Source organism: Anastrepha obliqua, chromosome 4 (assembly GCF_027943255.1).
Source record: "Anastrepha obliqua isolate idAnaObli1 chromosome 4, idAnaObli1_1.0, whole genome shotgun sequence".
Taxonomy (NCBI): Eukaryota; Metazoa; Arthropoda; class Insecta; order Diptera; family Tephritidae; genus Anastrepha; species Anastrepha obliqua.
This window is the reverse complement of record NC_072895.1, coordinates 25,012,731-25,025,293: the sequence shown is the minus strand read 5'-3', so window position 1 is coordinate 25,025,293 and position 12,563 is coordinate 25,012,731. Positions and strand designations below refer to the sequence as shown.

The 12,563-nt window shown below is 37.0% G+C and overlaps 2 protein-coding genes across 3 annotated transcripts; one reads left to right on the top strand and one right to left on the bottom strand.

The window, feature by feature from the left end:
* Positions 1–2,170: 2,170 nt before the first annotated feature.
* On the bottom strand, positions 2,171–7,868 carry LOC129244867 (phosphomevalonate kinase). The gene is made up of 2 exons (XM_054882758.1): positions 7,757–7,868; positions 2,171–3,847 (listed from the first exon to the last, which is right to left on the bottom strand). Exon 2 carries the CDS (start codon positions 3,592–3,594, stop codon positions 3,040–3,042), a length of 555 nt encoding a protein of 184 aa, XP_054738733.1. The 5' UTR covers positions 3,595–3,847; positions 7,757–7,868; the 3' UTR covers positions 2,171–3,039.
* A 289-nt stretch (positions 7,869–8,157) lies between these two features.
* Positions 8,158–11,850, top strand: LOC129244866 (transcription factor Adf-1). 2 transcript variants are annotated; one of them, XM_054882757.1, is made up of 5 exons: positions 8,158–8,657; positions 10,057–10,177; positions 10,415–10,596; positions 10,832–11,519; positions 11,595–11,850. In XM_054882757.1, exons 1-4 carry the CDS (start codon positions 8,495–8,497, stop codon positions 11,122–11,124), a joined length of 759 nt encoding a protein of 252 aa, XP_054738732.1. In that variant the 5' UTR covers positions 8,158–8,494; the 3' UTR covers positions 11,125–11,519; positions 11,595–11,850. The 2 variants fall into 2 exon arrangements, with proteins under 2 accessions (XP_054738732.1, XP_054738731.1); XM_054882756.1 differs by having other exon boundaries at positions 8,159–8,657; positions 10,823–11,519.
* The last annotated feature ends 713 nt before the right edge of the window (positions 11,851–12,563 follow it).

Sequence of the window (12,563 nt, the reverse complement as noted above, 5' to 3'; positions counted from 1 at the left end):
AAGATTTTTTGAAAATGCTAGTCCACCGAGACGCCTTAATATATCATAGGATTTCCAAAATATATTTATGCTAAATTAGCTCCCAGGCGTTGTGAACGATTCGTGACCTATTATTAGTAGCCAGTATTTTAACTGACTCTTGCGCATATTTGTTTATGTAAATAGTTTATTGTTGAAATTCATGTAAATAAATATTTACATTCATTCCGATTTGCATAAACTGATATCAGCGGAAGTTGACTTATTTGTTGAATGCTAGTATTCGTATAGATTCGCATAGTACTTCAGTATGACTCAGTTAGTACCAGCTCAGTTTACAATATGTCAACGCGAATGTAGGAAACGCTTTTGGGTTCCATGACTTCATTAAATATTGATTTGAAGTGCACCACTTACTGGAGCTTCGGTACCACAGACCGTGTGAAACGTTTGTAAAGCGAATTATATGTTTTTTTACCGAATTATATGTTTTAGTTACCTATTGACTAAATATAGGTACATACGAGTTCTAGAGGCTGTGTTAGCATTGACGGACTCTTAATGATTTGCCCAACATACGACATAATAGAAATAACGAGAAAAACCTAAAACGATTTTAGTTATTTTAAGTTAGTTAAAAGTTAATTCGATGGTAAGTTCGGTCCGCTGTAGACGAATGGGTTGGTGCGTGACTAACATTCGATAGTGCCTGGGCAGGAAACACCAAATGAAAAAGTTTTTTTCTAATAGCGGTCGCCTCTCGGCACGCAATACCAAACCTCCGACTGTTGGTTGGTTAGAGTGGTGATTCATCCAGAATTCAACTAGCGCTTCCGCACGATTTTGTTGCCACATCCTCGTTACCAACTTGTTTACCAGTTATTTATGGCGTGACTATAACCAGTCTGTGCGGTTTAAGAACCTTATTGGGTTGTTGACATTTAAGCCAGACAGTTGTTCAAGACTCTCGAACAGCGGTTTGCCCAGGGTTAACATTCTGCCCTTCCATAGGGCAGTGAATACACAGAGGAATATTGTTTCCTTTTCCTCCGGTTGTTTACAACTGTGACAGTATGTTCGACTGCATTTCTGCCGTGAGAAGCTGCACATAATAAACCATCTACCGTTGAAAGACAAGAAATGTAAGCTCCAAATATATACAATATATTATCAGGTGTATACCTATGAAGTGAGACTTTCAGCTGTTAGTCCAAAGATGTTGCTAGGAGTATTTTTAAATCTCCCCAAATGTCTTGTTTTTTCGTCTGTCTGTCAACAATATTCAGTTCATTGTTTGTTACGTTTCATACAACAATGCATTTTTGTCGCTCTTAAAAATGTCGAATTTCGTGCCTTCAAACTACGATTTGCGGACATCGTGAGACCACTTGTGAAATGCTGCTCTCCCGGTTCAAAAGGAAGTCTTTTTTGCATCAAATTGTCACGGGTGATGAAAAATGGGTGTATTTCTCCAATCCCAACCGTAAACGATCGTATGGTCCGCCCGGCCACCAGCCAAAAACAAGGGCCAAACCAAATCGCTTCGGCCGCAAGGCAATGCTGTGTGTTTTCTGGGGTCAGCGTGGTATGATTTGGTACGAGCTATTAAAACCAGGTAAAACATTTGACGGTGCACGCTACAAACGACAATTGGCCGATTTGAACAGCGCTATACACCGAAAACGCCCAGAATATGCCGATCGGCGTTACATAGTAATTTTTCTTGATGACAATGCACCACCACATCGAACAAGAGCGACCTGGGAGTTGGTGGAGACGTACGATTGGGAACCGCTGGTGCATGCGGCTCACTCACCAGACTTGGCGCCTTCCGATTATCATTTGTTTGCATCGATGGGCCACACACTTTCCGAGCAGCGCTTCAATTCTCACGAAGAAGCCAAAAAATGGCTCGATGATTGTTTTGCGGCCAAAGACGGTCAATTTTTTTGGCGCGGCATCCACAAAATTGCCTGAGAGATGGAAAAAATGTGTCGCTAGCGATGGCTATTAGTTTGAAGATTAAATTTGTAACAATTTTTTGTTAATTGAAAAAAAGTCTCATTTCATAATTGAAATTGAAATTGAAAAAAAAGTCTCATTTCATAAGTATACACCTGGTATATGCATATAAAGCAAGAGAGAAAGAGAGAATATCTTATAGAAATAAACAATTTTTTTTAACCTTTTCTTGACTAACACCACTTTATTGAGCTGCATGAATGTCGCAAGTCTTTAAAAATTTATGAGCCATAACTCGACTTTTTCTGCTTGCTTTGACAGTACAGTTATATGTATATATATATGTATATGTATATATATATGTATATGTATGTATATATGTAACACGTGTGCATTTTATTCTAAACACTATTCTACACTACAGTTTTTATTGAGATTTTTACCACAGTTTTACCTTTGAAAAACACTTACTGCTATAGTATTGCTTAATTGCTCTAGTACAAGGTGGCACAAGCTTAATCATCTATTTTTTTTTTCAAAACTTTAATAAAAAATTAAATATTTTTGAGTGATGAAAACCGTTATTTTGCCCTTTACGCCTTCTAATGCTTGTCCGTTTGTCTATTTTACAAGTGTCACATATAATATGTTTGACGTACACGCAACTAAAGGGTTTTTCAATTGGTGCGGGTCGATTTTGGCGCACTGTGGCAGCCATTTTGTTTTGGTGACATCTGTCAAATCTTTTGTTTATTATTTAGTTGTTTATGCCAAATCATCATGGCAAGTTACACTATTGAAGAGCACGTTCAAATGATAAAACTTTAGTATCAAAATGAGTGTTCATTAACGCAAACGTTGCGCGCATTGCGCCCATTTTTCGGTAGACGTGGTGGCCCTTCCAGTTTCTTATGGCCCATATTGAACCATATGGACCTAGACGACATGTGGTTCCAGCAGGACGGTGCTACGTGCCACACAGCAAACGCCATTTTATTCCATTTCATCATCTACCCGCCCTTATTGAAAAACCCTTTATTTACAAAAATTATAAATCTTTCGATAGGGTGACTAATTTTGCGCCACCTTGTATTCATATTAGAGTGCAAATGTCGTTCGTATATCTTTGATGCACGTCTCGCCATCTGACACACAATTGTTCTCCAAGACAAGATCCCATTGCTGATAATCGTCTAAATCACATTCGGATACAACATCGTCGATACCACTTGTGAAAATCCAACCCCGTTCGGTACGTATTTCGTCCTTGGCATTAATACGTATAGTAAATACAAGTGGGCCGTAAGTCTCACGGAAGTATTTAATATCCGACTTGCGGCGTATGTCGCTAACGATTATGATTTCAGCATTCGCATCCAACATTGCCGCTCGACAGAAGTAGCCATAGTCTTTGGCACGCACCGAATCACTCCATTCGATCATATCTTTCCGATATTTTTCCTTGTATGGGCCATCGCTCAACAATTCTTTCAAGTTAAGATTAAGTCGTTTTGCCCACTCAGCCTTTATGGGTGCTGAAATATGAATTATTTGACTACGATCACTGAATGAATTCTGAAGTGTGCCAGAAAGGTAATCTTTTCCCGACTTTCTTTTCCCGCTAATTAGTAAGATCTTTTTTATGCCTGCCATTTTAGCACTTAAGCTTGAATGATGCTCAACGATGCTGCATACAGTTGTGTGCTGTTTACTATTCACTCTCAGAAAGTTTTGCCTACGTACTTATGCATAATATTTTTAATTTTTTGGGAATGCTAGAGTTTTCCTTTCACGTTAGCTGCTTAATTTGCATTTGAAAAATTTGAACTTTTGTATTGAGATAAAGTCTTTAAGCAGATGCTATTTATTTATACAATTTGACGTCAACGAATGCAGCCAATGAAACCTGAAATATACAAAGTAAACAATTAGAAATCGTTATGTTAATAAGTTAAAATTTGATCCATACAATCTTTTTCAACATACAGCCATCGACAGATAAATAGCACAAATGTGAACCTTATATGCTAAGTTAAGTGTTTGGTACGAACTCTGCTTTGCTCAAATAAATTTGTTTTTAGTATAATTTTTTGTTTCTTGAATAAAATTTTAAAATAATTACTAAAAATGAGACGTGGAAAACAGTGCACGCCGGAGAAAAGAGCTCTTATATAGCGTACGAGTCAAAACGGAAAAAGCTATGCAGAAATAGCTGAAATGATGATATGCTCTCGGAAAATGGTTAATAATGCTCTTAATTTAGTTAAGAAAGATTTATCCTATCCAAACAAAAAAAAAAGGAAAGAAAACTACAGCCGCGAAAAGCTAAAGCTAATGTGGATAGAGCTATAATACGCAAGAGCAAAGCAGATCCTTTTAAGTCGGCACGGCAAATAATGCTTGAAATAAACTAAGAATCTGGTGTACAGGTGTCCAAAAGCTTGTAGGAAGGTGACTAAACGAGCCCAGCTGTTTGGCCGCAAAAAAATCACTCCTCTCAAAAAGACATATCAAACACCGACTTGCCTTTGCAAAAGCCCACAAAGACAAATCTATTCAGTTTTGGAAAAACGTACTTTGGACCGATGCAACCAAAATAAATAGGATGGCACCAGATGGGAAAACTATTGTACGTCATCCAAAAGTCAAGCGCTAAATCCTAGGTGCACAAAAAAGACGATTAAGGGGTTACATGGGTTTCGTGGGTTCAAAAAATCGATTTAGTTTTTTTTTTTTTTTGCCTTTCCAATTTCTACAACATCTCAAGAATAATATCCTAAATTTTCAAATCGATCCGAATAATATTGTAGTTTCGGAGATACAGCCTTTGGAAGGTGTGCGCTCCAAGCCACTTTTATTGTTACTCAAAACTTTAAACGCGTTTTTCTCGGAACCGTGTTTTCAAAGTCGGTTGTCAAAACTACTCAACCGATCTTGATGAAATTTTACACAGTTGTTCGAGATACAATTTACTCATGCTGGACGAAGAATTTTTGTTTTTTTTTTTCAATTACAACTATTTGAAGAAAAAAAAATGTCAAGCTAATTTGACCGAAATTTTCAATTTTTTGGTAAAATGTCTGCCAAAATTCCAATTTTTACTTTATTTTTCTTTCCTTCGTTCAAGCACGAGTTTATGGTCTTAACTAAAACACTTATTTTTGTTTTTTCATTTTCGATGATCCTGTCAGGAGTTATACCGACAACGCGGACGCACCTTTTTTTCGAGGGGTCACCGGAAATGACGTCACAATGGAAGAGTTTTCATTTTTTTTTTATTTGAAAATTTCAGAAATTATTCCTTAAATATGTACCTATGAGACAGAAAAAAGTTTGAATTAAATAAATAATTTTTACATAGAAAAAAAATATTGAAAATAGGCATTTTTTTACCCGACGAAACTCATGTAACCCCTTAAACACGGCGGCGATAGCATCATGGTTTTCGGAGCTTTTTCCTGGCATGGTGTTGGGCCGATTGTTCGCGTGGTTGGTAAAATGGATAGATTTTAGTATCTGGATATACTCCAGAATAAAATGGAGCCATTTGTGTTTGAGTTTGTGCCATTAAATTGGACATTTATGCAGGACAATGATCCAAAGCATACTGCAAAGACAGTGAAGCAATGGCTCAGAATAGAAAAAATTAATGTACTGGATTGGGCGGCGCAGAGCCCAGATCTCAATCCAATAGAAAATTTGTGGAATGACAACGTCAAAATCGCTAACAAAAATTTTAAAAATTTTGATGATTTGTGGGCCGCAGTTAAGAAGGCTTGGTACTCGATTCCAAAGGAAAGGTGCCACAAGCTTGTAGAAAGCATGGAGCGACGACTAGAAAAAGTAATCAAAAACGGTGGATATAGTACAAAATACTAATCTGGTAAAACAATATTATTACTTAACTATCTGATTTGTTTACTATTTTTGCTTTTACATATTTTGAAATTTTTAGTATGTGCTATTTATTTTTCCAGGTTTCGTGATTTATCAACGTTCTCGTAAATTAAATCAGAACTGAAATTCTTTTTGACCATTTTTTTGTTTTAAAGTGGAAGTAAATCAGGTTTTTATTGTTTAAGTTGCTTTTTTCCTCCAATAAAAAATAATTATTTAAAAACATATTCAACTCTTTGCTTTCAAAGTCTAAATGTGCTATTTACATGACCATAGCTGTATGTTAATTTTCTTAATATTATCCGGTTAAAAAGAAAATATTACTATTCTTGAGTAAGAATCTAGAAAATTTAAGTGGCAATATTATCATTTTCGTTTCTATTAAAATATAATGATAAACGGTTCACTAGACAGGGTTAGTTTACTGGGGCGGCAGCCCTTGGTCGGGAAAAACCTGAGCCATTACGTAGAACCGGCTGCCATTAAAATATAATCGTTATTTCTGATTAAAAAAAGAATATTTAAAAATGTTATTATTATTGTATTAAAACTAATTAAATAAATTAATACTTTAATAGCATCAAAAAATCCCTGCCAGAATCTACTAAATTATCTGCGTTCTCATGGTAGTCGATTCTATGTTGCCGGAACAACTCGGATCTTTGTACATTAGGCCGGGTCGATTTGTGGGGAGGCAAAAAAATCGCCCATTGCTCTGTGAAAATCATATTCTAGGGATCAAAATAAGAAACTTTGCCGAAGGAACCATACCTCTCAAACGAATTCTGATGTCCCCCAATTTGGGTCGAACTTTTTAGTTTCTTTTCTCATGTAAAGGCCAAAAATAGGGATATTTTGAAATGATTGTATCCCCCCAGGGGAGTTCCAGGCAGTGTGCTACTGGCATGGGTGGATCGGCCGTCCAAAGTTAGTGGGGGTCGGTCATACATTTGGACTCGATTGGAACACTCTAAATGGGTCAAAGTGGGATTTTTCGTTCGACCCAAATTGGGGGACATCAGAATTCGTTTGAGAGGTATGGTTCCTTCGGCAAAGTTTCTTATTGTGATCCCTAGAATACGATGTTCACAGAGCAATGAGCGATTTTTAAATCGACCCCCCCTATTGTACATATATCGAGCCAAGGGCTGTCACTGCAGCAGCATTCGCCGTATATGTAGTATGTATGTACATACATATGTAATGGATGGCTATGCTAGTACAACAACAATAGCAACAACTAAATTAAATTCATAAATTTTTTTTGATAAAGTTGTAAATATATTAGAATATTTTCAGCTTTTTTATTCTTAAGACATTGGTTCTTGATATTTAGTAAAAAGGACCAGTCTGTGAATGTACATACATATAGTAAGTATGTTATAAGAGGAGATTAACACTGTAGAATATATCAGCAGGTGGTGGCTCTGCGGTCAAGAAATGTTCGTGTCCATAGTGCAATTAAAGGATTGATTGTCCGCACGACACTGACCACCTATTCACATACCCGCTTAAGCCTACTTATCTACCATCCCTCTTCCGTTCTCTAATCGTAAACTAGATAAAATTCATGTATTCGTGTATCCACCGCTCTAGGTAGTTTTGTGAGCTGCCACAACAACAACTTGAACTTAGGCGTCGAAGTCAGCAGAGTCGCATTTTAACATGTGAATTTGACGTCAGCTGCATTCTTCAGAAGAAATCAGATGGCTTCAGCATCAGCCAATTTAGGAAGAATGATTTTTGTATAAGGATTCTTCACTACAAAGACACCACTGACGTTATTTTTCAAGTTTATATTAATTATATTAATTAGTAAAGCGTTGAATTGACAAACTTTCACTTTTCAATGGATCTTATTTTCCTTCATTTTTCCAATGGCTGTGTAAATGATTCTCGTAATTAAGTAATTACATACCTTGGACTTCCGGTTAATTTCCAGGGAACATATTTTTTTTACTTATTGAACTATGGGCAAAGTAACTAAAGCAAAAATTTATTGAACAGCCCACTTCACAAACAAAACAAACAATCGCATTGCCAACCATGAAAAAAATCTACTAATCGAAAAAAGGGAACATTAAAGCACATAACGTGATTATGTATTGTAAATAATGCTAATCAAAATTTATTTATTTCAACTCGATTTTACTTTTTATGAGTCGATGTTTTTATTAAAATAACATTTTTTTATTCAAAGAAGCCATTACAATTAAAATGTGCGGATATACACATCTTTTGTGTGGCATCTCTGCCACAGCGCTGCGACAAATTACTATGTCGAAGTTTTCGCTGGCTTTTCGGCCATCGCCTTCGCCATCGTCTATCTCTGTCCGCAGTCGTCGTTGGAGTCGTATGCTTTGCATTTGCGTCGCTTCGCAGTTTGTCTTGTCGGGTAGTTACACAAATAGCAAATATCTACTACCTAGAATTGAAAAAAAAGTTCCTCTGCTTCAATTGGAAAAAATTTCACTGCAAGCAGCGACTGTTGACTGCAATAGAAATTAGAGATTTTGTGCGTAATCTCAGAGCAAAAGTCGTTGGCGGAGTTCTGTGGACGTCTCGGTGGGCAGAAGCAGCGTAATAAACGTGCAGGTGCAATTAAGCGGTAAACCTATAAATCTTCAATTTACACGAAAATAAAAATAGCGCAGGAATGGATAAATTGGATACCAATTTGGAGCAAGCATTCGATTTGAACCTTATTGAGGCCGTGAAAATGAATCCGGTCATATACGACCGCTCACACTATAACTACAAACATTTTGTAAGGAAAGCGCAAACCTGGAAGCAGATCGCGGAGTCACTTGGAGTGCCTGGTAAGTACTGGGGACGTACTGTGTACATACATATCTAATAACCGCGGCGGCGGTAATATTGCGCATCACAGTGGTAGCCATAATAAAAGTAAAAAATATGGAAACGGTAGGAAAAACCAAGCCAACGTCAAAATTAAAATGAAAATCAAGTGTCAATTGAAATGTAAAATGGTAGAAACGTTGATATCCATAAAAAAGTAGACGGGGGTTCGATGTCTGGATCGCGTATTAGTGTGTGTGTGTGTGATTGGTGCCAACAGCAAGTACGCAGCAGACGATAGGAGAAGGAGGGTACATTGTGAAGAAAAAGGCAGCGGCAGCAATCGAAACCGCTACAGCACAGCAAGCAGCACAAATTGTCTGTGGGGCCAGTATGGCGATGAGTTAAAATTAAAATAGGAGCACCATACTATCACACTGTGTGCGGGCTGGTTGGCCGTATGCCTGGGCTTCGGCTTACGGCTGTTGTTTTTGTAGGTTATTGACGACAGAGGCGCGGGCGGAGGCAGCTGCGATCGGGACGTCGCTGTTGTTGCGTAGTCATAGTCATTCTCCTTCACCCCGCAGCCGCGACCGTCAACGTTGACGGCATTCACATTTCGTAGGAGCCGATGTCGTTGCTGACTGCTTGCGTTTGCTGTACTTTGTTGTTGAGTCGCTTGCTTACTTGCTTTTTGCGCTTCAAGTGTGACACGCTTCCGCTCGAGCTCTGGTATATTAACACTCAAGTGGTGAAGAGACAGCTATATACCCGAGTGTATGCGCAGTGCGGCATACATATGTGTAGCAACGACTACAACAGCGACGTTTGCCAACGTCAATCAAGCAGTTGAAGAGGGTAGTAATCGTAAACTACAAAGCAGCAGCACTGTAAAGACAGACAGTGGCAGCGACAATTGTGTGTACGTGGTGGCGCGGTGGCGACGTTTTGCAGTTTACCTCGTCTCAATTTCATTCGGTTGTCTTTTCTAAATAGCTGGTTGGTTTTTTGTTGTTACTTGCTATACTATATAAGCAACCAGAGAACGTTAATAATTATAATAATAAAATTAATAAACGTTCTCTGCTCTGGTTCAGTCGCCGTTTTCTATTTCGCAGTAGCACAATGTTTTCCCGTTTTTGCTGGTTTCATTTCCCCAACGTTCATCACGTTTGTTTACATAGCACGGTATCATTGAACAAGATTGATTATAATCAGCCTCTGTTTTTGGGTCGTATTCGTCACTTTAAATGGGATGTAAACAAAGTTAAGGCAAGTTTCTTTAGGCACTAGTGGAGGTTCTTAACAAATAATTTAGGACGATATTTTTTGCATAATCTGTTTATGTTGACACTGTTAACACTCTTTTATTGCTTATATTACCACATACATTTACTTTGAACTTATTTGTAATTTTAGAACAAAAATGCACGAAACGTTGGAAGAGTTTGCGTGACAAATTTGCACGGGAAATGAAGTTGTGTCAGGAATCACGTTGGCGTTACTTCAAACAAATGCAGTTTTTAGTGGATTCTATAAGGTAAACTAAATGGCCCGTAATTATAGAGAATTAAACAAAAAAAGGTTTTAACGATTATAATTGTGTTTTATGCCAGTTATAGTCAACTTAAAATGTATTAGCATTCTATGATTGACAAAATTTTAGAAACTTATTTTAAACTAAAAATTCGGTTTACCTGAAATGTTTTTTTACCTACGTGCCAATATATTTATCACTTCTCTATGGAACAAAAGTTAAACTGTTGCCATTTTGTAGACAATATAGGGAATCGCTCCTGGGAAAATGTAATACTGTGCAGCAGAATACTAATCAAGTGACACAAGTTGACCCAAATCAACAGCAACAACAGCCGCAGCAACAAGCTGTAGTGGATATATTTGCACAGCCATTTAACGGCAGCGCCACAACATCGGCTCAAGCACTCGCCCATCCGCATGGTGAGTTGAACAAATATGTTTCTATACTTTGTGTTTATTTGTAACAACACAATTTAACTGTAAGCAAGTGTGAGCGATGGACTTTTGCACACCACTCCAATGTCCAACTGGATTTCGAAAATCTTGAAAATCTTTCGAACATCGCTATTTGCTTTTAGTTTGAAAATATTTATTTTGAATTCGATTATTGTTTTGTATCACACTATATACTCAAGTTCACGTTTAGAAATTGCAGTTACAGGCGATACTCAGTTAGCCGCCGCCGGTAAAGAACAAAAACCATACTTCTATGAACCGCCGTTGAAACGTGAGCGCACCGAGGAGGAGAATCACGACAATATGATAAATACAATAAAGATTTTCCAAAACTCGATGTCACAAGCGGTTAGCGCCGAGGATCAATCATTTGGAATGGTAGTCACTGACATGCTTAACACATTGGGTGTAAGACAAAAGGCTGAAGCAAAGGTGCACATCATCAAATATCTGACGGACATGCAATTACTGGCACAACACAACAAATATTAGATTGTGTACAGAAGATTTTCGAATAGTCATCATATGTACCCATATATAATATAGGGATGAGGTTTACTTGCAGTTAGTGCCGTGAGGCGAAAACCCAGAGAATATGCAATTAATTTTTGTTTCGTATTTAAAAACATCAACATAATTTAAATTACTCTTTAAACAACCTGAAGTTAAATACATTTCACCAAAATAATAACATAAATTTAAAACTTATCCCTGCTGTGTTACATTTACAAGTGATGTATTGGATTTAATATATGTTTGGAAAATAACTTCGAAAAATGATAAATTTAGTTTTTAGAAAGTTATATGTTTTGAAGAATTTTGTGCTAGTTACAGGAATAGCCACACACACGTCCTTACACTACTTGAAATGCTATGGTTCGAAATAGGTAATTACATAAGCCCATAAATATAATATTTTTTGCACAACCAGTGTTTATATAAAGTTTCTAATTTGATTTCAGTTGTAAATCTTCATTGAATTTAATTCACTAACTATACAAAAACATCATTATACTTGAAACAAGAATATGAAGCGGTGGAATTATTGCCGATGGCGTCTACTTCAACCTAACTTGGATTTTTTAAGTTTAGTAGTTAAGGATTATTATCGCTTAAGAGTTTAACATAATATATACACATTAATATATGAAAATAGAAATACTATGTATGCATGTGTATGAATTTATAAATGAAAGAATAATTTACTTATTTTACAAATTTGCGTCTTTTGGGAATTTTCAAGGCATTTTCAATTCTTGTAGCTATAATAAGCGTACCGATAAATGCAATGACACCCGTACGCCCGTATCAGCTGACACGATGAAGCAACGATCTACCATACTAAGGAACTGAACGGTGATGAGAATTCATTTACATGGGGCTCTCATGTAATTCATCGAGTCAGCTAATACGGGCGTACGTTTACGTTGGTGGTGAGTGTGAGCACCATAACTTATATCGGCAACGGAAATATATTTTTCATTTAATAATTGTTAGTAAACATTTTTTCATTAAATTTGAGAATTCGCGCACCGTTCCAATTTGTAAATTCAAGGTAACTATTATTTTAGGCCTCAACCCTAAATATTAAATTCTTAAAATCTTCGCCCTCTCGTTACGCTGCAATTAGTGGAGTCGTAGCCGTAACTACAACCATAGCCGCAACATTACCTCATTTGTCGATCAGTCATGCCGTAACCATAAACAGCTGATATTGAAGTAAAATTAATGTTAACATTTCCATCGTTGCGCCGACAGTCCGTTCTAAGTTACCGGAACGATCCGGATTTACTGTATAACCGGGCAAGGACTGTCACTTCAGCAGCACAACAACAACAACATTTGAATTTTGTCATAAAAAGACGAATAATTTTCCACTAAAAATAAATAAATAACACTGTGGAACAAATTCAGGTTAGCAAAAATTAGGT

Excerpts from the sequence above, each read along its gene's own strand:
- LOC129244866 (XM_054882756.1), top strand. The coding sequence starts at position 8,495 with ATGGATAAATTGGATACCAATTTGGAGCAAGCATTCGATTTGAACCTT. Across the intron at positions 10,178-10,414 it reads TTTTTAGTGGATTCTATAAG|ACAATATAGGGAATCGCTCC; the intron begins GTAAACTAAATG and ends GCCATTTTGTAG. Across the intron at positions 10,597-10,822 it reads AGCACTCGCCCATCCGCATG|AAATTGCAGTTACAGGCGAT; the intron begins GTGAGTTGAACA and ends GTTCACGTTTAG.
- LOC129244867 (XM_054882758.1), bottom strand. The coding sequence starts at position 3,594 with ATGGCAGGCATAAAAAAGATCTTACTAATTAGCGGGAAAAGAAAGTCG.